The sequence below is a fragment of the Lycium ferocissimum genome, chromosome 11, assembly GCF_029784015.1.
Source record: "Lycium ferocissimum isolate CSIRO_LF1 chromosome 11, AGI_CSIRO_Lferr_CH_V1, whole genome shotgun sequence".
NCBI classification, from domain to species: Eukaryota; Viridiplantae; Streptophyta; class Magnoliopsida; order Solanales; family Solanaceae; genus Lycium; species Lycium ferocissimum.
The window spans coordinates 50,966,240-50,993,470 of NC_081352.1; the positions used below are offsets into that span (position 1 = coordinate 50,966,240).

Below are 27,231 nucleotides of genomic sequence, written 5' to 3' on the forward strand. Positions count from 1 at the left end.
GTATGTCATAAGGCCGTAAAAGCGTATATATATAACCACGTTTTAGGGTGCAAAACCCTAGTTCAAGACGTGTGGGCTTACTTTTCCCAAAGAATATTATTTTTCAAGTTCAAGAATAATTAGGTATAGCAGGGACCACAAATTTAATAACGAGGCTTCCAATTTTGGTATTAATTCGGAATATGAATGAATTAATCCTACCACAATAAATTACAATTTGTTCCATTTAAAATCAGAATTGCACCGTCAAATAATTTTCAAATCTTTCATTAAATCTTATTTAACTTCCCATGTTAAGATTGCAGACACTAATCAATTAAATTAAATTACTAATAATTTAATTCATTGACTAATTAAATCCTTTATATTTCCGCTTAACTTACATGTGACTTTGATAAAAATCCACCAAATATGTGGTTTCTACGAGACTTATAAGCATCCATATGAGTATCAAATCTCAAGTTCGAGACATATTCTATCAACTAATTTTTATTTCACAAAATGTATTTTGCCATTATCTAATTTACCAGGAATACATAGACCCGCAATTAAGTCGTACCTTTTTAATAAATCAAAATAATGACAAATCACATTAATCATAATAATATATCAAGATTAAGAGCATATATACATTTTAATGAAGCAGAGAGGTTGTTTTATATATTCAATATAAAAACACTTATCTCTACTTGGTCCCTTCAATACATACAAAATGTACTAGCATAATGTGTTTAAAATTATACCGTTCCCATAATAAAGATAATTATATTTAATCTCGCTATACAATCATACCGATAGCTTTGTACAATTTCCATCTTAGACAGAACATAAACTTTATACTTATAAGAACCGATGATTTAATCTTCCGTGTATAAGCTAAACTCTATACACTAAATCATCTACTATATAAGTAAAGCACACACATACTAATACATGATCTATTTAACTCTTTATTAAAAATTGACTAAATAATTGTTCTATAATAAATACTATATCCAAACATATGATTAATAGTATATATCCCAACACTTAACACTCATGTCACTGGCATTGGAGGTGGTTTTCGCGACCATCAAGGCCACTGGATTAACTGCTACTCAGCTCCCTCCTATGGTTCCTCTCCTTTAGAATCCGAACAAGCTATGCTACTTGTTGGACTGCGCATTGCACATCCATTGCAAGCTGAGACCGACTCCAAGATACTGACTGAACCTTTTATTATTCCTAATACCACTCATGCATTCTCCTCTTCTTCTTGATTGCAGGTTATTGATGACTGATCTCGGAGTCCACCAGAATGGCAAATGCTTAGCTCTTTCTTCTGGCCATTTGCCATGGAATTCCCCTCAGTTCATACCTCCCCCTTCCTTTGTTTTAACAACTTTAAATGACTTGTTGGCCTCCCCATAGCGAGAAAAGTAGTACCCCCTTAGTTTCAGTACTTGTATCGTGTACATTATGTATGTTCCTTTGAGTCTTTAATATTTGCAGTTCCATCTTGTTAGCAAAAAATAAAAATAAAAAAAAATGATGCATTACAAGGCTAGGAACAATCATTGAGAAAAAGTTTTGTACAAGGCTCGGAACAATCATTGAGAAAAAGTTTTTTCTTTCAGTGAGAAGTGAGGTAAATTTTATTTTCAGACATGTTAATCCCATTGAGCTACTCCCTTCGTCTCAAATTATTTGTCATTTTTTTTATTTTTCACGGCCCTTAAGAAATATTAAGTAAGAGGGGTATTTAACTAACTCTACTCTTATTTATTTCTAAGTTATAATCCGTCTCTATTAAATGTTTACTTTATTTATATATGTAACATCCATTAGTGACAAAATTCACTAAGGGTAAAATGAGAAAAAAATAATCAATTTTGCCTAAAACTTCTAAAACGTCAATTAATTTAAGACAACTATTTTTAATAACCACGATAAATAATTTGAGACGGAAGGAGTAACAGATAATCAAAAGCCCAATTTTTTCCTTTCTTTTAGGTACATTTATTTATTTCTCCAACTGCATGCCCCTTTGGTAATAAAATATTCTTCTATTGGTTGACATTAAAACCTCCATAAGTGGGTTTAATGATGTCAACAAAATTTGACAAAAATAGAGCACCGAATAAAAACGGTTGGTTTTAACTTAAAATGGAAAGATGACTTAAATCGTGACTCTATGTATGAGTTGTGAGTTGTCATTTCTATCTCCAGTTGTAAGTTCTTCTTTCTAACACAAACCCTAATCCCTTTTCCTTAATTTTACAACTTGTTTTTCCCCTTTTGAACAATTTTACTAAGTTAATTATGCCTTTTAAGTTTTGGGGGAAAAAAAAATTGTGTTTTGAAGTTGTTATGTTGAAGTACTCTGCTTTTGTGTGTTAATCATTAGAATTCTCACTGTTTTGAGGCTAATGAAGTAAATTTTAGTTGTTGAATTGTTGGTTTTTAGTTATTGGGATGGAATTCAATAAATTTGATTTGTTTTCCCCATCATTAATGTTAAAGATCAAGTTTTTATTACTGAATGTTGAGTTTTTTTCAGTTATTGGAATGGAACTGAATAAATTTGATTTGTTTTCCCCATCATTAATGTTAAAGATCAAATTTTTATTACTGAATTTTGAGTTTTTTTCAGTTATTGGAATGGAACTGAATAAATTTGATTTGTTTTCCTCATCATTAATGTTAAAGATCACATTTTTATTACTGAATTTTTGAGTTTTTTTTCAGTTATTGGAATGTAACTGAATAAATTTGATTTGTTTTCCTCATCATTAATGTTAAAGATCACATTTTTATTACTGAATTTTTGAGTTTTTTTCCAGTTATTGGGATGGAATTCAATAAATTTGATTTGTTTTCCTCATCATTAATGTTAAAGATCACATTTTTATTACTGAATTTTTGAGTTTTTTTTTTCAGTTATAGGAATGGAACTGAATAAATATGATAAACAACTTGTTTTAAATTTTGTAAAACAATTTTATGAAGTTAATTATGCTTTTAAGTTTTGGAAAAAAAATAATTGTGTTTTGAAGTTGTTATGTTGAAGTAATCTGCTTTGTGTATTATAATCATTAGAATTGTCACTGTTTTGAGGTTAATGAAGTAAAATTTTATTTGCTGAATTATTGGTTTTTAGTTATTGGGATGGAATTAATAAATTTGATTAGTTTTCCACATCATTAATGTTACAGATCAAATTTTTATTACTGAATTTTGAGTTTTCAGTTATTGGGATGGAAGTCAAATAAAATTTATTTGCTGAATTGTTGGTTGTCAGTTTTTTTCTTCCTTTGTTTAACATCTTTTCTAAGTTAATTATGCTTATAAGTTTTGAAAAAAACATTGTGTTTTGAAGTTGTTATGGTGAAATACTCTGCTTTTGTGTGTTAATCATTAGAATTCTCATTGTTTTGAGGCTAATCAAGTGAATTTTATTTGCTGAATTGTTGGTTTTTAGTTATTGGGACGGAATTAATAAATTTGATTTGTTTTCCGCATCATTAATGTTAAAGATCAATTTTTTATTACTGAATTTCAAGTTTTTTTCAGTTATTGGAATGGAACTGAATAAATTTGATTCTTTTTCTCCATCATTAACGTTAAAGATTACATTTTTATTACTGAATTTTGAGTTTTTTTCAGTTATTGGAATGGAACTGAATAAATTTGATTCTTTTTCCACATGATCTGATTATCCAAACCTCATTTTCAACTTGTAAGCATTTTAAATCAATTGATTTCGAATAAATCCTAAAACAAAATCAGTTACCCGAAATAGGCTTCAGTTTTAGTCGGAGTGATAATTGAGGATTTTAGAAATGGACTAGTGAAATTGGTTGTTGAGAATCAGAAATGAGGGTGAAGTACCCTTTTTTTTTTTTTTTTTTTTTTTTTTTTTTTTTTTTGTGTCGTGCGGCATTCCCCATCGATAAAATTTACTATTTCCGATTTTGTTATAGTAACTACATCATGTAGTAATTGTACTTCTCCCTCCATCCCAATTTATGTTATTGTGTTTGACTGAGCACAAAATTTAAGAAAGAAAGAAAGAAAGATGTGTGAAACGTGTGGTCTAAAACAAGCCATTGAGAAATGTGTGGCTATAAATTTTTTTGACGAGATTTTTTTTTTATAGCCACACATTTCTCAATGGCTTGTTATAGACCAAATGTGTGGCTATAAATCATTTCATTAAGGGTAAAATAATAAGTTTAAAGTTGAATTGTTTCTAAATATAGAAATTTATTCTTTTTGGGACTTACTAAAAAGGAAATAGTGCCACATAAATTGGAATTGAGGGAGTGTAATTAATCATGTTGAGGATATAAACTCATTGTTTATGAAAAGCAATTGAAAATAGAGTCTCACTGGATGATGTATACTCTGTTGATGGACTTCAGACACAACTTGTCCCCAAGAGTGCATCATGCATGTTTTCTGTTTGTTCTTTTGAAATCTATATGTATTAATCAGTATGTCGCTACTAAGTTAATCATTTGTTTGAGCAGTTGCTAATTTGTCTTTCGGAGCTTATAAACACTAAGTTTTCAGACTAATTAGCTGCTGAATTAGTATTCTTCTATACTATTTTTATCTTCAGAGGGATAAATTCTTTTTGTTTGATGAATTGATGTCCTTTTGCTGCAGTGGTGTTGATAATATAGAGTGAGCGATTCATTGAGGTGATTGTCCATCATGGATTGCAACTGCTTTGATCCACAATGGCCCGCTGATGAGTTGTTAATGAGGTATCAGTACATTGCTGATTTTTTCATAGCAGTTGCTTATTTCTCCATCCCGATGGAGTTGGTATACTTTGTCCAGAAATCGGCTGTTTTTCCGTATCGATGGGTGCTCGTGCAATTTGGTGCTTTCATAATTCTCTGTGGAGCAACACATCTTATCAACTTATGGACATCTACCGCCCATACGAGGACTGTGGCAATAGTGATGACTATCGCTAAGGTCTTCACTGCTGCGGTATCATGTGCAACTGCTGCCATGCTGGTGCACATTATTCCGGATCTATTAAGTGTCAAAACTAGGGAGCTCTTCTTGAAAAACAAAGCGGCAGAGCTTGATCGTGAAATGGGTCTTATTCGGACACAGGAGGAGACAGGTAGATATGTTAGAATGCTAACGCATGAAATTAGAAGTACTCTGGATAGACATACTATTTTGAAGACTACACTTGTTGAACTTGGAAGAGCATTGGGACTGGAAGAGTGTGCATTGTGGATGCCAACTCGAACTGGACTGGAACTTCAACTTTCTTATACTCTACATCATCAAAATCCAGTTGGATTTACAGTACCAACACAACTTCCTGTAATTAATCAAGTTTTCAGTACAAATCGTGCTGTTAAAATTTCACCAAATTCTCCCGTTGCAAGGCTTCGACCTGCCGAGAAGTACATGCCAGGTGAGGTGGTTGCTGTTAGGGTCCCACTTCTGCATCTCTCAAATTTTCAGATTAACGATTGGCCTGAGCTTTCTACAAAGCGCTATGCTTTGATGGTTTTGATGCTTCCTTCCGATAGTGCAAGACAATGGCATGTCCATGAATTGGAGCTTGTTGAAGTGGTAGCTGATCAGGTTTGAATTCTTTTATATATGATATAATATCTGATAGCCTCCCTTTTTTACCTGGATGATGTTCAAATGCTAGAGTCTGGTGTTGAAAGTATATATTACTTAGGGCCTGTTTGGAAAGCCACCCAGGTAATTGGAATTAGGTGTAATTGGATGTAATTATACAGTTTGGCCTGTTTGTTTGACCAGGTAATTACACAGTTAAGTGGGAATTGGGTGCAATTGAGAGGGTGTAATTACACTCCAATTCTCAAGGGGGCTCAGAATTGGGTGTAATTACAGGGTTACCTTTTAGTTTATTTCTTTTTAATTTTATTTTAATTTCTTTTCTATTATTTAATTTATTTTTTATTCCTATTATTTATTTTATTTTATTTTAATTTCTTCTCTTTTCTGATTTATTTTTTATTTCTATTATTTAATTACTTTTTTATTTTTACTTTTTAATTATTTTTATTTTTTAAAATATATTTTTCTTTTTATAGTATTTATATTTCATTTCCTTTCTTCTCATTCCCAACCTTTACTTCTTGTGGTTCCATATAATTACTTGTATTTTTTTAGTTTTTTATTTTATTCATTTAGCATAACCCTGTTAATATTCTAATTTTTGAAACTACATCTCTTAATATTAGAAAGAATGAGTCATTAACAAACTTGGCATATAATAAGTGACGTTATTAAAGTAGAATTTCGTTGTGAATGAGGTTATAGACTTATATTTTTCCTTTCTTTTGAATTATAGGAGTATTTACTTATGTTACATTGTAACTTGCTTATGTAACGTTGGAATTTGACATAAGAGTATTATGTTAAATTTTTTTCTTTTGGATTTTGAATTTGGGTTATATTTTCGATTTTAAAAATATTTGCTGTAGTACTATTGACTTGTTATTTCACATTGCATGTAATTTATTTTTCACTTACAGTTGATAGAATTTTGTCAAATATTTGAATAATGTTATGGCATTATATTTATAAATATTCTTTTTTTGTCAAACATCCAATCCAATGATGTTCTCACAAAAAAGGTATGCTTTTAAGTTTTATAATCAATTAAAATTAAAATATTATTAATTTGAAATTATATATCAATTATTTTATTACAATATTAGTTATAAATATATGATTATTAATTGACATATTTTCAAGAAACAATGTATTATTAAATAACTATATTATTAAATAACTAATTTAATATCATTTATAAAGGCACATATTTTTGAAATATTAATTTTAAATTTTTTATAATCAAATGTTATTTTTAAATTAAACTAACTGTGTAATTACACTTGTGCAATCAAACATCACGCTTGTAATTACAAAGATGACAAACAAACAGGTCATTATAATTATAATACTGTGTAATTACTAGGCTGTGTAATTACTAGGGTAGTAATTACACCAATTCCAATTACCAGGTGGCTTTCCAAACAGGCTCTTAATCATTATTAGAACAGCTGCAGAACCAGTCTCTATGAGACAACTATATTGATGCAATTTCATATGCACCGATTATCTTCATAAAATTATCCCCCTTGATTTACATCATTTGATAAATGCTTGGACTGAATTTTTTATCTGGTCCAAGAATAGTTGAATATCATCCATGTCCTTTGTGAAATAGACTGTATCAATAAAGCCAAACTTCAAATTCCGATGGAATGCGACCAGAATTAACTGCTAAATTATGATGAAAGCAATCAGCATGGAAATGAAAATAATGAAAGCGAGAAAGCCATGATAAAACAGCCTAAAAAAGGAGCATTAGCTACCACTGATAAATAAGATACTTGCAGTACAAGAAACAACAGATAGTAGCACAAATCAAAGGACAAGAAACTAGAGAGCAAAACTGCTACTGCTAGTACAAAAAGGATAAGTGAGACTACCTACTAACCTCCTACCCTAATATGAATCCTCCATAACTTCCTATCTAAGGTCATGTCTTCGGTAAGCTGGAACTGCGCCATGTCCTGCTTATTTATACAAAAAATAAGCTTCAAAGTAAAATGAACCGGAGGGGGTGCTTTATTAATGTACTTTAATTATTGTTTATTAATATCCTTATAATATCATTATTAGGTAAATTTGTGTAAGGAATCTAAACCAAGGTTATAAATATTGTCGTATAAACTTGAAGTCATTGAAATTTTTTGTTGTATCGGATGCTTCTTTTTTTTTGATGAGATAAATGATTTCATTGCAGGCATCAAGCAGATGCATACATACAAAAGTAGATGTATCGGATGCTTCTATAAGATGAAAAAATGTGTTTTGCAAAAGCTCTTGCCATATGAAATTATGAGTGGAATTAAAACGTATTAATATTAAAATAGATTTATTTTTATCTATAACTAAGAAATTACATGCTCACAAATTCATAAAAAGGCCAATGTTTTTCCATTCATGATCTTCGTCGAATTGTAATTCACTACTAGAAATAGAGGTTTTTCCCACCGACATTCAGTGGGAAATTTGTGCTATAAAACACGATTTTCCCACCTCGTTCCCACCGAACTAGCTCACTGGGGAAAATGCATGGTGAGAAACAAGCTCCCATTGAAACGCCGGGGAACTTCCTAATTTTTCCGTGTGAAAACATTCCTATCTAAGTTTTTCCCATCGATATTCAGTGGAATAGCCATCGAGCATTCTTCTGGGAAAAATTCAATTCAGTGGAAAAATAGTAACTTTTTAGTAGTGATTATTTACATATTTTAGTATCATGTTATTTTGTATTATAAAATATCGAATTACTTGTGGTCCTTTGGTATTTTTTTAATTCTCCAGTCAAACCTCCTTCCTCATAATTTTTTTTTTAATTTAAAAATATCCAATTATGTGATTAAGAACTTTAATAATTATGAAGACTTATTAACAAGATATGTTTAACGTGCCATACAAATTATACTTCTTTATTTAAAATTACTACTTTTATATCTTGAGTAAGCCCGGGCCTCATGAAACTAGTATTAACTGAAAACAAATAAAAATCGAGTGGGGATTATTTAATGTCATAGCAGATTTTGTTTTGGATGGCCAGTACCTGTCCTGCTCTTTTGCTTCCATGACTATTATGCTTTATTAGATTTCGCTCTACATTGGTTTTAGGATCTAGGGTACAAACAAACTAGGACTTACAACTGTGATTCGATTTCATTATTCATATGCATGCTGTAGACTAAATATCTAGTATTGAGTAGTACTTTGTGTACTATATACTACATATAAAGTGAAAAGAAGCTAGGGGAAAAAATTAAGTATGTGCATAAGAGAAAAGACAGGATTATACCATTGGGATTTCTTCAGAAGGAGTTTTTTCTGAGGAGCAGTCCTCCACCCCTCATTTTTCTCCAGCGCCCCACTGTTCCTATTATTGCGAGAAAATAAATGAAAAAAGAAACTAAATGAAAATCTTTAGCATTTTAGCTGTGAATTTCCACAATAGAACAGAAATTTGTGGAGTGATTGTAGTTTCCTTGTTAAAGTGGATAAATTCAAACTTCCAGTAGACTATGATTAATAAGTTAACTAGGGCTCAAATGAGAGCAGCTCATGCCCGTGGCACTTGAATGTGACCGGATGGATTTACTTTTTCTATATGTTGTCAATTCAGGTAGCTGTCGCTCTCTCACATGCTGCCATCTTGGAGGAATCAATGAGGGCTCGGGATCTTCTTATGGAGCAGAATGTGGCTCTTGATCTGGCAAGAAGAGAAGCAGAAATGGCTGTTCGTGCGCGTAATGATTTCCTGGCTGTTATGAATCATGAAATGAGAACTCCCATGCATGCAATAATTGCACTTTCATCTTTGCTGCAAGAAAGTGAGCTGACACTGGAGCAGCGTCTGATGGTGGAAACAATCCTTAAGAGCAGCAACCTTTTAGCAACCCTTATCAATGATGTCTTGGATCTTTCAAGGCTAGAGGATGGAAGCCTTCAACTAGACGTTGGGACTTTCAATCTTCATGCTCTCTTCAGAGAGGTAAGCCTAACATTTCTGTTTACTTGCAAGTTCTATAATATTTGAGTAACAGAACAATGCAAAGAGGTTCTAGATCTGTTAAATACGTTACTTTTGAGTTTCGGTTTTTTCATCATGTTATGCTGGAAACTATTCACTGATTCAGGTGTCTGCTTATTGATTTAGGTCCTTAACTTAATCAAGCCTATTGCATATGTGAAAAAGCTGTTTGTTACGCTTAGTTTATCTTCAGATTTGCCGGAATTTGCTACTGGAGATGAGAAACGGCTTATGCAAATTCTTCTAAATGTTGTTGGCAATGCTGTAAAATTCTCAAAAGAAGGCAGTGTGTCAATTTCTGCTGTTGCTGCAAAATCAGAATCTTTAAAAGATCCTCCCAAGTTGTTTCCTGTGCAAAGTGAGAATCACTTCTATTTACGTGTGCAGGTATGTTTATAGGTTTATTTTCATGCTTGATATTTAATATTTGCAGTTTCAATAGTAGTTGCTCTGTAAAATATCTTGGGTAGTGATTTCACTGCTACTTTTTCCCTGTTATGTAGGTAAAAGATACAGGATCAGGCATTAATCCTCAGGATATCCCCAAGCTGTTCTGTAAATTTGCGGAAAACCAGGCACTAGCAACTAAAAATTCCGGTGGCACTGGGCTTGGCCTTGCAATTTGTAAGAGGTATCTCACTTCATTGGTGTTTGTTTTGAATGCGGTTTTCAGTTTGCCAAGACAACTGGAGAACTGCTCAAGATTGAATTTTTTTTCTTTACTGATGCACATTCCTTGGAGAATTTGTTCACACTTACAGCAGTTTTTATTTATCTGACTTATTGTTCCAATGGCCTGGATCAGGTTTGTTAATCTTATGGAAGGACATATTTGGATTGAAAGTGAAGGTCTCGGCAAGGGGTCTACTGCTATATTTATAGTTAAACTTGGCATTCCTGGCCGCTCAAATGAGTCTAAGCTTCCCTTTATGCCCAGATTGCCTGCAAATCACATGCCGATGGCTTTTAAAGGACTAAAGGTCTTGGTTATGGATGATAATGGGTGAGTGCTCATACTACCTTTTTATTTTAGACCTCTTATTTGTCCTGCATTTTGATGACTTGATCTGGCCAATGATTCTAATTTTGCTATGTGTTGGTCTATTTTTACGTGAGACTAAACATGTACAAGCTGAACAAAGTGGTAGTTGTTGGACATCCCTTTGGAACAAGGACCCTGACCCTCTATTAAATGTCTATGGAAGTTAAAGTCTAATAACTTCATGTGTGGTGAAATGTGCTAGACTTAGATGTATTAGGAGTACAATCTTAGATATTAGTGTTGGCTCTTCATGTCCTTTGGAAAAGAAGCACAGCAGGTGCAGAAAGATGGTCTTAATTAAAGTTGCATGAATGGAGAAGAGAAACATGTTAGCACATCATTGGGGCTCACATCATTGTCTCGAACCTATGAGTATAGGAAGTAGTGTGGCCAAACCCACTTAAATCATTTTCCATCCAATTACATGGATGCACGGTGAGAAGACACAGGATAAAGTGGCACGTTCTTTAGGTATATCTTTTACAAGTGAGCATACATATAAACAAAAGAAGCACAAAGATAACCATCAGGATCTTGCCAGTGTTCCAATTTCCATATCCAGGAACCTTCCAAAAACCTCAGTTCCTACCTGCTCTAACCTGAGAGGTAACTGGCAAAATCTTAGAGGCTTTCTACATCTTAGACATTTTACATGTTGCACCAGAAGGCTAAGAGAGACAAGACATTGGACTTCAGCTTGTGTGTGTTCTCTCTTTTGCCTTCAAAACATTTAAGGTTCCTTTCTTTCAAATGACTCACCAAATGCTGGCTGTATGGTTTTCCAGATTTCCGTCCTGCCTTTTCTAACTCCTTTCCCTATCCAGCCTCTTCTTTGGAGCTTATGTTGTGTCAAAATAGCCTCGTGTGCAATCTAGCAGAAATATACCTCATGTTCTTTGGGTATGTATTTGTGTACAAGGATGCTCCGGCACATCAATTAACACCTTAATAAGTTATCTACTTTCTCTACTGTTAAGATAGTAATGGTCATATGTTTTCTTTGAAAATAACTTCTGGATGGGAAAAAAATAGACCAGCTTATCAATTGTCCTTGTCATACATGAAAACCCTTTTAAAATCAGACAGCATGCTCTGCTTCTGTTTCCTCCCCTCCCCCCAACCCACAGCCAAAAGAGGTTCGGAATCGGTAAGCAAAGTGAGTCCAAGGCAGGGATGATAAAACAAAAGGCTATCTTTCCTAAAAAGTTCATTTAACTATTTCCTGCAAAAAACATTATTATTTGGTTCTGGTTCCACTAACTGCTGAAGTTTGGTCTTCAGTGCATGGTTCATTAGCTTGTTAATTATTTCTTGATTCGTAGTAATTAAATGCATGAAGTGTCGTCATGTGTTGGTAGCAAAACTGGATAAGAAGTACATTGTAGGTCTTATCAATCTAATAGGAAAGTTGAAGGAGGTTTTAAGAAAATAGAGGAAAGCGGAAGGAGGTCATTATTTATTTAAAAGAAAAAAAAAAAAAAAGGGGGGGGGGGGGGGGTGTGAAGAAAGCAAAGCAGGAGGAAAGATTGGAATGCAAACCTCTATCTGTGGGAGCCTATTCCTGAGAAGAATATACCTTGAGCGGTCAAATATTTTTATTGAGATGACTGTTTAAAGAATTTTAGAAGTAATTTAAACTTTAAGAAAATGTGATTTACAGTAAACTTTCATGTGGTTGTCAAATTTCCTTGTTATAAAGGATTAAGAAACAAATATATGCAAGTCATTCTTTTACTTCTTGATGAAGGGATTAATAAATATTAGATATAGACCCCGTTTGGATTGGCTTATAAGTTGCTTATAAGCTGTTTTCAGCTTTTTTGAGTGTTTGGCTGGCCAGCTTAAAGCCATTTTGTGCATAAAATAAGCCCAAAAAAATAATTGGGTCCGTTTGGCTTAGCTTATCTAAAGCAGCTTATAAGCTGAAAACAGCTTATAAGCCAAAAAAAATAAGTTAGCCTACCCCAACTTATTTTTTTTTTTGGCTTATAAGCTGTTTCCAGCTTATAAGCTGCTTATTTTAAGCCCATCCAAACAGGCTCATAGACGTCTCTTAGAGCAAAGGTACAGAGGATTCTTGTTTATCAAACAAAAAAGTTAATTGAGGATTCCCTTTTTACTTTTTTGATAAATATCCACTCCTTTTGCTTTTTTATTTATTCTTCTTCACTGTTGGTGGCTGTTTATCAGGTTGTTGCAAATGTAATATTTTTTGAAAAGGATGTTTATGACTGGTAACGATTGAAAAGATTAAGTTGATGCAAATTTTGAAACTTCTTCATGCAGGTTTAGTAGGATGGTAACCAAGAGTCTGCTAGTGCACCTAGGTTGCGATGTAACAACTGTTGGTTCTGGTGATGAGTGCTTGAGAGTTCTTAGTCAGGAACACAAAGTAATATTCATGGACGTGAGGATACCAGGTATAGACTGTTATGAAGTTGCTGTAAAGATACATGAGAAATTTGGGAAACGTCACGACAGGCCACTGATTGTGGCAGTAACGGGGAACACTGACCGAGTGACAAAAGACAACTGCCTGAGAGTTGGCATGGATGGAGTTATTCTGAAACCTGTTTCAGTTGACAAAATGAGAAGTGTTTTATCCGAGCTTTTAGAGCATGGAGTTGTTCGTCAATCCCAGTGAAAGAGTAAATGTTTGTCAAGACCTGATACGCTCAAATGCAAGAGTGTTGTTGTAAATGCATTTCTCGGCTTTTGGGCAAAATGAAGAGTTGTTCACAATGATGGCCCGATATGCTAATTGCAGGTTCAAATATATTGTAGAAATTAAAGTGGTTTCACGATGATGTAATTGTCAATAGAACTGTATAAAGAATTAGTTAGTTCTACATCTATGAATATGAAGGAGAAGGGGTCAGTTTTCCTGGAAGGTTGGAGCAAGCATGTTTAATCCTCTCTTCTTTTTGGGGGTGCTAAAATAATTGAAAACATTTGTATAAATGTATATGACATGTATGACCTTAGCCTGAAAATTGGAGCAAAAGTTGAGTTTCGTTTTGCTCATAAACTGGTATCTTTAAGAAGGATCAAATTAAGGATATTACGTAGCTATGACGTTATGATGGAATGAAATTGATTACATAACTAGGCATGATTGTCAAGTAATACTAGTACCAATTAGTTACGTGTATGATTATCCACGTAATTCACGAAGGTCCACAAATATTCCTCATGCCTACCTTCAGCAGTTTGTTAAAAGCTGGACTCTTAAATTTGACTGCGTACAATATTGACTATACACGACTAAAAGAAGTGAGTAAAGCTGAGAGAAATAATACTTGAGATAATTATTATAATTAAGTTTTCCTTGTTATATTTAGAGTTCGTTGCATTTTGCACCCTTAATGTCTGCATCTTTTTTAAGTTGCACTCTATCCTCTATTTTTTAATGATTTACACCCTAACCTAATCATTTCTTGGAAAACCTTCATGAGGGACAAGATAGGAAATATTTAGTTTGTAAGAGAGAGAGAGAGAGAGAGAAATATTCTGCTCATCATGCTATGCAAACCTCCATGATATTTATTTTATTTCACTTTCAGGAATAAATAAAAAAAACATCCATCGATGCAGTGTGTGTCGTAGCTATGCAGTACTACTCTTGTTTTTTACTTGTCCTTCAATTTTACATTGTTAATTATATTCAAGATCATGAAATTAGAGAATTCCAAGTTACTACCATATATGTTATCTCAATCATGGGAGTATTTCTCTTTTACTTTCATAGAATAACCAAATCTATTATTGACAAGTTCCTCACAATTTGCTACTTTGAAGAGAATTCATCACGCATCCAGTAATGTTGAAATGAGTAAATCAAGGAGTAGTTCATTAGCACAGACGAGTATATGTTTCTCCACTTATTTAATTTAGATATGAAGCACAAAAACAAATATTTATATAATAAATATAATCTGGTTTTAGCAAAATTTTATGCGAAAAGAAGCACAAGTACAGAGCTATTTTCATAGTTTAGGAATAAGCTGTCAATCTTTAAATGGTGGTTGTTTTCGATTTTTGTTTCTCTAAAGGTGGAGAATCTGATTATGAGAAAATAAAGATATATTCTGGAAACTTTTACCTTCTCCTGATTCTTATTTACAATGACTTTCTTCACCAATTTATCTGTATAATGCACCTTGAAAAGCAACCTAGCCTGTTATTATCTCATCTAACTTTCATTGATAGTGATCTATAGATATCAACAATGTCTTATATGGCTCTAAGCCTCTAACGACGAATCATCCATTCTAGTCCCCCTCCACTACTCTCTTATGAATTATATATATTTTTCTATTATGTCCCTCATAAAATGAGCTGTTATATGGTTTTGCCAAAAAATAAATATGTTAGGGTGTAAATCATAAAAAATTAAAGGATAGGGTACAAGTCAAAAAAAGTTGCATACATTGAGGGTGCAAAACGCAAGGAAATCTTATATTTAGCTCATAAAGTTACCTAACAAAGGGTAAGATTGAATTTTTTTACATTTACTTGGTGAATCGGTACTTGACAGTATAGCTTGAAACAACGGCGGAGTTACAAGTTTTCAGTTAGAGGAGCTAAAATGTAAAGAAGTAAACACACGAAAAAGACAATTGAATTCAACTATAATATGTATACACAAGAAGACAAAAAATTACTAGTTACATGTTGTAATTTTCTGTCGAGGGGTGTCAATTAACCCCCTCGGAGAAATGGCGACAAAATTGCCTGGTTGAAGAAGTTGTTACAAAGTATAATCCTGATATTTACCAACATGTGAGGGAAAGGAACCAAAAAGGAAATAAAAAAATGTCTCCAACAACCACCTTATAATTATATGCTACCAAACTTTGCTAAGGCTAATAATATATGAAATGATTAGTCAAAAAAGAAGGGAATTCTGAAAGGGCCGCCAATGATAAGGCAGACAATTTGATTCCTCATTGTCAACACTTGTTTCTTTTACAATATACAATTATATATATCTTCTTGTTCAAGAGTCTTCAACCCAAAGTACTAACCTTTATTTAACAGAAAAGAAATAAAAGGGACTGAAAAACTTTATAGGAGCAGCACTTTTGTTTTACACACTTGACATAACGTAGAGAATATGGTGAGCTCTCTTAGTCTCATGCATGTGAAATAGTCATTATAGAGAGTAGAATGTGCATTTTTTTTAGTGTCACAAGCATATATCCGGACCCCACCCAAAAGAATGGCTTTTTTATTTAATTTTATCAGTATATTTTAAATTATATATGTCGTCATGTAAGGAATTTTATACTCTCAAGCTATCCAAATAATATCTATACATAAATTGTTGGATTTATAATCTTAAAAATAAGACATGTTATATATTTCAATTTTCAACGTGTAAAAGTGATATGATAGTGTAAAAGTTACTTACACTCTAATGGTGTATATAACTTAAACTCTACCAATATTATCAGGAGAGTTTAAATTCTATCCATTTGATAGTATTTAGAAAAATTATACTATTATGTCACCTAAAAGATAACTACATGTAACCGTTTATAACAAGTGGATTAACTTAAAAAATGAAGCAAGTTATCTGCTATAATATATTAAAATACATCAATATAATTTTTTAAAATTACGCTGGCTGGTAATGCAATGTTAATATAAGTTAAATACTATTAAGGAACGTACCTTTTTTTCTCTTTACTCAAATTACATGTTTTATGGGATTTCATTAGGTATGTTGTTGTTAGCATAGTACTCAAATTATATGCTTTGTTATTAAGGAAAATGTACAGCGGATATTTTCTTTTGGCATTTAATGGGAATGGTCTGCTTCCAAGAAAAGAGTGAAGTTGCTTCAAATAGGTGATTTTTCTATGCAGTCTTTTCATAAAGGTTAAAAGGCACAAGGTGTACAACAGGTTTCTTGTGTTGTTTTTCTACTATTAGTTCAACTTTCTGGATGTGTTTGGTGAGAAGAAAAATGTTTTTCATAGAAAATATTTCAAGAAAATAAATATAAAATATTTATTTTTTTGTGTTCGGTATGTAAGCAAAAATATTATCTTAAAAGTATTGAATATAATCTAGACAAATATTATAAAAAATGTGGGGGTTAGGGGTGTGGGTTGGAGGTTGGAGCTGTGGGGTGAGATGTGAAGATGAGGTCTGTTGCAGGGTGGAGAGGACAATCAACGTAGAATGACACTTGTGTAACTTGTTTTTCCTATTTCCACAAAGAAAGTTCCTAGAGAAAATATTTTTAAAAGTTTTTAAACAACCATGTGAAAATTGAAAAATATCCTCCATACCTAACAGTAACACACCCTCTATGATATAATGGAAAGGAACAAATCTTTTTATTTTTTTTTTCACTATATATTGAATATTATAATACCAAGATAACAATTGAGAGCAGAAAAAATTAAGTAAATGAAATTTATTATTCTAAGGGTCAAATTTGACAACAAATTTACAATGTTTAATTTCGCTTGGAGCTCAAACACGACTTCCTTTTTAAAGCATGTATAAGACAAAAAAGATTTGGTTTATTTTCGAATTGATCAATTGAAAACAAAAATTAATTAAAGATCATGTGAATCATGTGCTCCCACAGCTTGAGAACATTGAAAAAGTTATACTAGTTTTTTGGCCCTAAAAACAACATTTGCCGTCTTTCAATTTCATTTCCTTTTGCAAAACAGCCTCTTAACATGTAAATATATATATTTACTAAGTTTCCTCTTTCATAAAATAGTAATGGATGGTATTGTAATCCACAAGGTCTGACTTAAAAGCCTAGATAAGTTTTTACTTGCATGTTTTACGAAATCAAACAAGGAGATGGAAGATTTGATTCCTAATCTTTGATAAATTATGGTGCATTGTTCATTGTAAGTGATAAGTTGAACAATTCTTAGTTTTGCAAGAAACATTGTTTTGGTGGCGAATAAATATATGCTGATGTGTCACTGTGATGTGTCATGGTGAAAAAGGTAAAAACTTTTTTTTAATACCCAAATGGGTATTTCGCATCATGCATACCCTGACGGGATTGTTCCACGAAATAGCTTTTTTAATTTTTTTTTTTGCATTTCGTGGAACAATCCACGAAATAGCTTCTTTTTTTAATTTCGTGAAAAAAATGATTTTTTTTTTACATATCATGACACAATCACGAAATAGATGTTTTTTTTATTTTATTTCGTGAATAAAAAAAGAAATAGGAAATTATAATTTTTTTGTTTTGTTTTTGCATTTCGTGTAAAAAAAGCGAAATAGGATAAATTTTTTTTTCTAATTTCGTTCGTATAAAAAGGAAATTGGATATATATATATATTATTAATGAAGGAAATTGATTTGTTTTTTTATTTTTTTTTTTTTGCATTTCGAATCTAGTAGTTTTTTTTTTTTTTTTTTTTTTTGTATTTAGTGAATAAAAAAACGAAATAGGAAAATATATATATATATATATATATATATATATATATATATATATATATATATAATACATTTCGTGTATTAAAAAACGAAATAGGAAAATAATTTTATTTTCATTTCGTTTATATAAAAATGTGTTATATATATATATATTGGTGTATTAAAAAACGAAATAGGAAAATAATTTTATTTTCATTTCGTTTATATAAAAATGAAATAGGAATACATACATACATACATATATATATATATTTCATTCATGTACCAATGAAATAGGATGAATATATATATATTTTTGTGTTTCATTTATAAAAACATTTATATATTCACGAAATAAAAAAAAATCTTATTTCGTTTTTTAATAAACGAAAAAAAAAAACTAGTTGTAAAGTCAAGACATAACTTTATTTTAAATATAAATATAATTCTAAAAAATATAGGGAGAAAAACTAGTTGTAAAGTCGTCAAACTTTAGATTCATAACTTTTGACGTCGATTACGCGATTTTTTTTTATTTTGGGTATTTTTTAAGAGATCTATGCACACAAAGCGGCGAGCCGATTTTTAAAAAAACGCCTTTTATCACATTCAATTTCAATTTTTCCCCAAATTAGCGTGAAATTTTCGGTTTTATTTACTTATAAGATGATGATACGCAATAGATTTCAACGTAAAAATCCGGGGGGTAATGTATCTGTGAATGTCAATTTTAAACTTAACGGTTTCAATTTTTTAAAATAAAAAGCTGACTAATTTCTCGATATATAAAGTTGACTAAAATAACCTTACAGTTAAACACTAAGTTTTTTGAAAAATATATTTTAAAAAAATTAAAAAATGGCTTTTAATCAATTTGGAATATATATATATATATATAAAAAATCAATTTCAAAAATATAAAAACTGTTTTTTTTTATATTTCGTGGATTGTTCCAAAATGCAAAAAAAAAAAAAAAAAAAACAGAAATTAAAAAATAAAACGGTTTCGTTAATATAAATAAAAGCTGTTTTTTTTTCATTATATGTTTTTTTATTTTGCATTTCGTGGAACAATCCAATATTTCATGCATGAATGAAATATATATATATGTATTCCTATTTCATTTTTATATAAACGAAATGAAAATAAAATTATTTTCCTATTTAAATAAAGAAATGCAAAATATATATATATATATATATATATATATATATATATTTCCTATTTCGTTTTTTTATTCACTAAATACAAAAAAAAAAAAAAAAAACCTATTTCATTAGATTACGAAATGCAAAAAAAATAAAAAAACAAATCAATTTCCTTCATTAATACACGAAATAATATATATATATATATATATATATATATATATATTTTTCCAATTTCCTTTTTATATGAACGAAATTAGAAAAAAATTTATCCTATTTCGTTTTTTAATACACGAAATGCAAAAAAAAAAAAAATTATAATTTCCTATTTATTTTTTTATTCACGAAATAAAATAAAAAAAACATCTATTTAGATATGTAAAAAAAAAATCATTTTTTTTCAATATTAAAAAAAAAAAAAAAAAAAGCATTTCGTGGATTGTTCCAACAGAAATACAAAAAAAAAAATTAAAAAAAAAGCTATTTCGTGGAACAATCCACGAAATAGTACAATCATGGCTTTCATTGAATGATCCCCATTTGGGTACAATTTTAGTCTCCATTTTTGGCTCGGACTAGAAGTAACTCAACAAAAGAAAAATACATAAATACCCTATTTATCCACGGAATTAGTAGTTTGGCGCCCCAAAAATTATGTATAAGAGATTACCTGCCTTCGACAAAATTTATTAGTTGAGTTTAGTGGACGGAGTTACTTGGTGGAAGATAGCTCAATTCATTTATATCTTAATCATGGTGAGTATAAATTGGCCATTCAAAAAAAGAAGAAAATATAGGAATACTCAAAGCACCATTGCTAGCTATCACAGAGATGACCAATATTACACCAACAGAATATGTACAATCACTTTCATTGCCCACCAACAACTCCACTAGAAGTCTAAAATACAACGCCCCATTCTATATAATTTGCCTTCAATTCATTTTTTAAAGTCTATTGCCAAACTTAATTTAATTTGCCTTCAACCCTTCCTCTTAGCCCTCTCCAACCTGCTTTTCACTTTAAAAAAACAAATCTTTCTCCTTTTTTTATTCAAGTGAAATTGGTTTTACTCGTAATATCACGGTTTAAAAATTGACCTATTACTTATTGAATAAGAACAAACTACTTCGATAAATTACTTATTAAAAGAATTATACATTTTCAATTTCGAGAGAAAAAAGGATCTAATATCCAATCATCATGCAATCCGTTGTGCGCAGCAGCACGAGAGGAAAAAATAATTCTGAAGATGAGGGAACTAGACAAGCAACTTGTGGCTTTACAAAATATAAAAATAATGCCACTACTATAGTACAAAACAATATTTTAAAAAATCAGAAGAGGTACAAGGGAAAACTTACTGTCACGACCCAACCAGAGGGCCATGACGGGCACCCAGAGCTAACACACCGAGCACCTCTAAACATACATCTCATAATTATTTTTGGGTAGACCATAAAGATAGCTCACGGATATCATAATCTGTAGAGGTTCATACATCACAAAATAATGGCACGGCTCTACATAATCGTCAACAACTATGACTATCGTCATAAGCCGACAAGGCTACCACAATATTACACAACAATATGAACTGATAAGGTTACGAAATGTCTAACTGTACACACATGTCTACGAGTCTCTATATAGAATACAAGTGACCACAAGGAGTGGATATTTATCAAAAAAGTAAAAAGGAGCACTCCTGAGATTTCGCTGATGAAGCTCCTATGGGTCAGGTCCGTCTACCTGTCTACCTCATGATACCCTTTAAGACATTCATCATGCTTACTTAACCTTTTTCTAGATGAAACATTTCATATATCCACATACATACCTATAAAATATCGGTACCCGATCATAGTAGGACTCGGTAATATCTATACCGGTCCTTTTGGGAGTCGGTCATATACGTGCCGAACCTTTCGGGACTCGATGTCACACATGACTATATATATATATATATATATATATATATATAATAATAAGCATAAAAGCACATCATCATCATCATTATCATTATCACCATATCTTTTCTTAGAGGATCAACTATCGTAAGATGAGATCAATAGTGTCATGAGAGTATCAAGAACGATGAACTTGGATAGCATTGGAAATGGAATTATCATCATCGCTATATCTCACCTCGAAGGAACAAGTATTATGAGGTGAGATCAACAACAATGGATAAAATCAAGGAAATCATGAAATAAACTCAATAATCTCATAATAGCCTCAAATCCATAAGCTTTGGAATCTCCAAAAATGGAATCATCATCATTATCATCATGGAACATACTTATCTTTAGCATCATAAGAAACTCTAAGAATTATGAACTTCTAACTTTTGGGAATAAGAATGTTATGGAAAACATATATGGGTTTATAAGAAAAGAATCATGTCTTTAGAAAGAAAGGGACTAGCCTTAACATACCTTTTTGGTCTCCTACTACTTAACGCTTATCCTTCCAAGCTCGTAAATCTACATTCAAGAGAATTCATACTACTGTTAGGCTTATCGTCATATGCTTATCTTAAGTCTTCAAATTAAACCCTTTTAGAATCTGCCAAAATTGGGGCAGCCTCTCCCCTGTTTATATCCCTAGGCCGAAATCACAATACTAACAACCAACACAACAACAACAACAACAACACTAACACCACCAGCATCATCATCAATACCAAAATATTCCATAAAACATCCCACACGATGTTTATCAACATACAATAACAATATACACTTTCTTTCTTCCCCGATCAAGGAGCATAATCTCATCAACACACCAACAACATTAGATACCATCCATATACATGGAAATCAGCCCAACAACACGGCTACAACATGCTCAAAATAGTCCATAAACTCAACAACTATAACACAACACTTTATGACCTTTCTTCCATAACTATTTTCACTTTTAAGACTTACTAAACCTTCAAATCAACTCAACATAAGAGATAGGATGAAGAAAATACCTTATACTTGAAGAACTTTAGCCAAACCAACTTTCTCAAGACCAAATTCACCACGACATCAAGTAGAAACAAGAACAATCACTTTTCATGAACTAGTTTAGTGTAATCTTGTTGAATTTTTTATCTAAGGGCTATAAGTGTTTAAGAGAAGTGTATGGATGTTTCTAGGGCTCACAAGAAGTGTAAATGATAAAAAAGGGGAATAATAGGGTATTTATACCCTATGAAAGTCGGTTCCCACCGACTTTCCAAGTGGGGCCTGCGGGGAAGCCATTTGGCAGCTCAGAGACTTATATTGAAATGCCCATAACTCCCTACTCCGATGTCATTTTGACGAACAGTTTATATATTGCGTTGGAAAATAGACTTCTTGAACTTCAATTTAGGCTTTCGTTTCACTTCAAAACTCCTGATATACTAGGAGATATACTTCTCTAAAGTTGACCCAGAATTTTTGTTCAAAATTCTGCCAAATTTTCTAAATTTTCGACAAACTTATTTTCTTCGATTTGCTTGGTCCCGGAATCTTCCGAAACTCTCCATACATGATATTTATCATTAATCATACTTGATAATGGTCATGTCTTTTGGTTCCAAGGTTGTCCTTCCCAGTTACGATTTACGAGATCGTAATTCATCCTTTACTTCATTGTTACGTACTTCCCATGGCTTGTATCTTTCAAAACTTCATGGGACGTCTTCGATACTCCATTAGTACGGTGAAATACGTGGCGTGCTCATGCTCTGAAAGTGCGAGGTGTAACAGTTACAATCCCAATAAACATTAAAGAGGCACTTATGAATCATATGAATTGCATATCCAAATACTTCAGAAAGTAACAAAAACAAGACAAAGTCATTCTTGCCTTAGATGTATTCTTCTCTCTCTGCTTTACTAAATTTTAACGTCCATACTTTAAATTTAATACACATTCAACCTCTCTTGGTTTCTTCTTCTCTTCCTTTATATGCCTACAAAGTGTAAAGTATCGATCTCACTATTTTTTTAAGACTCGATTGGTGAAGAAAAGCAAATTGATTTTCTTCTCTTTTTACATTCCACAAAGGGCTCTAGAGTCTAGAATGTTAAAAATATAAGGCGTGCCCTTGATAATATCATAGGGTAAGTAGGGATCTAGTAGCTCAGTTGGTTGGTTACCTGACGTTTCATCTTGTTGGTGAGGGTTCGAATCCTCATGTTGTAATCCCCTTCCCCTACCCCCGATGTAATAAAAATAATAATATCATAGGATACAAAGAGGATGAAAGATGGAGATAAACATTATGCTTACTTCATATCATTATAACGGACTCCACTCTTACATAATAATATCACAAAGGGGGTTTATATAGGTGCTAAAGAATAATTCTAGACTCATACTAGTAAATGCTTTCACACTCTCACTATGAACTTGGACTTCATGAGAACATAACGATGTACCTAAATAATACAAAAGACAATGAACTTAGATAACATAAAGACCATGTATTTAGGTATCTTAAAAGTCATGGCTAACACCCAAACATGCATCTAGTAATTCTAGAATGTTCAAAATTATATTTATAACATAGAATAAGTCTGCCATATCTCCAGTGCATTCCGCTCATCCTTTACTTATACAAAGGAAAAGGAAAACACAAGCACTAATTTTATTAGATCAAGAGGAAAATTATCCAGCCCTAGTTATGATTTTACTCTTTTGCATTCTAAAATACCACCTCAAGCAACTTCAATATACAAGGCTCTCATGTGATATAATTTCTTCTTTCTACCCCCTCCTGGTTTGGCACCCTTCCCCATCTAACATCTTTAGAAGGAAGACGAAGACACTTATCTATGTCTCTGTATAAATATCTTTTAATCCTTCTACACGTAGTATCATAGGTCTCTTTAATTTCCCATTCCTTCGTGTAACCCCAGCAAATTAAATGTATGGACTGATGTTCTTTCCTCCAACAATATAAGTTCTTGTATTAGATATATTACTTATCGCAAGATGTAATGTCCGTCTAGGTCTGCAGGATGCAATATAAATGTCTTTATCAAGTGAAATCCTAATAAACGTAACTAGCTATATATGTGTTCTATCTAGCACAAAGAACTTTACCTTGACAAATGACAAGACCTAGAATTTTAGCAACTACATAAATAAAAGATTATATCAACATAAGGTTGGGGTGCGTAAACCTGCACTCACAGGCGCACAATAATTCTGTTGGATATGTTGTTATTGTTGTTGTTATATCAATATAAGGCTGGGGGTGCGAGCCGCGATGTACCAAGGGATAGCCTGGTGTTCAGCACCCTTTACGTCCAACCACGAGGTTAGGTGTTCAAGCCACCAACACAACGCAAATTCAAGATGTGTTATCATTAACCGAAGTCAACAAGTAAAACTTAAAAGCCCATAAATGCATACATGACAAACGATTAACATAAACAAAGCCTTTGCCTTTATTACGTACCTTTGTTTTGTTTCTTCTTCTCGACAAGACAGGGTTTTTGAGAGGTTTATGTGGACAAATTCCTGGTTACGTTTTGCAACAATGGCTGCTTTATTGGCATCGACTTTCTATGAAATGTCAAACCAGCCCCTAAAGGTTCCAAATAAACGAATTTCCCCCCACTTCTCCTTTATTTTCCTCTTTCATTTTTTTTTATTTTGCTTTTTGCTTTTTGTTTTTTGGTTAGATAGATAGACAGTTGTTTATATTCAGGGCCCCATGAACTTGACACCTTTTATTTTGTGCACATTTGAATTTATTTATTTTTATCCTGATTACTTCGCTGAACTTGGTAGTTTGATAGTCTTCACCCGCCCCCAAAATGTTGACATGGCAAAGATCGTGATTTCTTTCTTTTAGGCGTGTGAGCGTGTCGGAATATTGAAGAATCAACTTCCAAATAGGGTATATTTCAACTGTTAATTGACACATAATCATATACAATAGTTTATTTGTTTTAGACGACTGCGTATTGTTTCTTACTTCTTCTTAATACACCGCACAGACTTTACCTCATCCTCTAATTATGTAGTATTTTTTTTCGAATCACATTTTCGACGTATACTACTTTAGAACAAAATAAAGAGAAATTTAGGATATTCAATTAGTGATTGTATACAAGCTTATACAAAAGGAAAACATTTTAGAATATTTATATATCAATTCTAATTTCAGATATATGTTTCTTTTTTGTCCATAATAATTTCTTTTTAGGGTCTTCAAACATATTTTTCCTTTTTTAAATCCATATTAATTTCACCGTATATATATAATATATATGATGAAAAAATTAACATTTGAACTTGCTTGCAGCATCAAGAACATGCATGCTCTGTCCAAGAATATGCGTGGGAGAGAATTCAAGGCTCTAATCACAAGTTTAAACTTGACCCTCTCATTCATTTGCTTGTAGCATAAGTAAATTCACGTTGTAGAGCTAATAGAAAAAATTATGACATCTACAAAACAAGAATTGACCAACTATTATTTCAATTAGTGATATCTACAATGTTAATTGAATTGATATTCACAACCTCAAACTAAAGTAAAATTAATTTCTTTCTTCGCCCATTTGACAAGTACCTATCAAAATTGTCCTAACTTAGCTAAATAGTAAGGAATAAATAGGTTGAAAAACTGGATTCTCTTCTTTTTGCAGCCAAAAAAGGAAGGGGAGAAAAGGGGGAGGACAAGAAAATCAAAATGTTGCACTGCTTCCCTTATTTCCAGCCCCAGCTTTCCGATGCCGCCTTGAATTAGACTTCCTTTCACCTCTTCCGCGCTTCGGAGGTCCCCTCACTGGAGGTTTACTAGAAGAACTATCACGAACCAAAGCGGGTGGAGGTGACTTCTCACAACTGTCATGTGAGCCCTTTGCTCCAGTAAATCTCTATTAAAATCAAGGGACATGATTCTCAAAATGAATATCACTATTAAGTGTTACCTGTCACACCCCTATCAGGAGTATGACGGGCTCCGACCCGTAGGCCGGGAACCACCTGATTTATCCGTTACTTTGAACATTATAAACCATAACTCAAAGAACACTGCCATGAAGAAGGCTTAACATAGAAATATCCGATCATTCGGCATTTCATATATTCATATGCGGACCAACAAGGTCGCCACAACATAACGTATATCATAAAGCCGGCAAGGCTAACAGTAAAGTATCAAGAGCTCAAAATAAGGCCGACAAGGCCACCAATATATTATACGACAACTAATCCATAAAGGTGAACCCTCCTCCGATTCCATAATGAAAATCGGAGGTTACCGACCTTCGTCCTCAAAGTAGTTATAACTTTTATTTGGCTCTCAAGCATGCTTTATATATATATATATATATATATATATATATATATATATATGTACATATATATATGTATGTATGTATTTTACTACCGAAACGCGCTATAGTCGGCCGGGTACGACACATTTTTGTGCGACCACTGATCGATTGGTATTACACACGAGTCCCGAAAAGGGCCGGGTACGTTCACGCACGAGTCCCGAAAGGGCGGGCATTACACACCAGCGAGTCCCGAAAGGTAGCGGTGCATTACACAGGAGTCTGAAAAGCCGGGTACGTTATGATGATGATATTATATATATGTATGTAAGAAAAAGGTTTTTTAAAAGGCGGGCATCTTCGACATCCGCCTTATAGAGGCATCCGGATGTGGGGTTATCTCTCTTATTCCATGTTACCTTCCATATCTATATTATGTTGTTATTCGTATCTTACGTCTCGGTACATTATTTTCGTGCGCGTCCGCCCGCTTGTGGACGGCTAGCTCGTGCCCGCCGGGGAAGGCGGGGAGATAGATCGGACCGTAGGTGTTCTATCGGCGAATTCTCGAGCACTCCACTTACTTCGGACTGCAGGTCTATTTGGTATTGTCCTTATGATAATTTGTATTCTATGTAGAGGTTCGTAGACGTATGTGTACGGTTAGATGATTTATAGCTCCACTTATAGGTTCATATGGTCGTATAATATATTGGTGGCCTTGTCGGCCTT

At 32.5% G+C, this 27,231-nt stretch overlaps 1 protein-coding gene across 2 annotated transcripts; it reads left to right on the forward strand.

The window, feature by feature from the left end:
• Positions 1-2,045: 2,045 nt before the first annotated feature.
• Positions 2,046-13,723, forward strand: LOC132036610 (ethylene receptor). 2 transcript variants are annotated; one of them, XM_059426978.1, is made up of 7 exons: positions 2,046-2,210; positions 4,651-5,598; positions 9,215-9,583; positions 9,749-10,009; positions 10,126-10,253; positions 10,428-10,625; positions 12,951-13,723. In XM_059426978.1, exons 2-7 carry the CDS (start codon positions 4,699-4,701, stop codon positions 13,306-13,308), a joined length of 2,214 nt encoding a protein of 737 aa, XP_059282961.1. In that variant the 5' UTR covers positions 2,046-2,210; positions 4,651-4,698; the 3' UTR covers positions 13,309-13,723. The 2 variants fall into 2 exon arrangements, with proteins under 2 accessions (XP_059282961.1, XP_059282962.1); XM_059426979.1 differs by lacking the exon at positions 2,046-2,210 and having other exon boundaries at positions 4,211-4,751; positions 4,828-5,598.
• Positions 13,724-27,231: the final 13,508 nt, after the last annotated feature.

Excerpts from the sequence above, each read along its gene's own strand:
- LOC132036610 (XM_059426978.1), top strand. The coding sequence starts at position 4,699 with ATGGATTGCAACTGCTTTGATCCACAATGGCCCGCTGATGAGTTGTTA. Across the intron at positions 5,599-9,214 it reads TTGAAGTGGTAGCTGATCAG|GTAGCTGTCGCTCTCTCACA; the intron begins GTTTGAATTCTT and ends TTGTCAATTCAG. Across the intron at positions 9,584-9,748 it reads TTCATGCTCTCTTCAGAGAG|GTCCTTAACTTAATCAAGCC; the intron begins GTAAGCCTAACA and ends TTATTGATTTAG.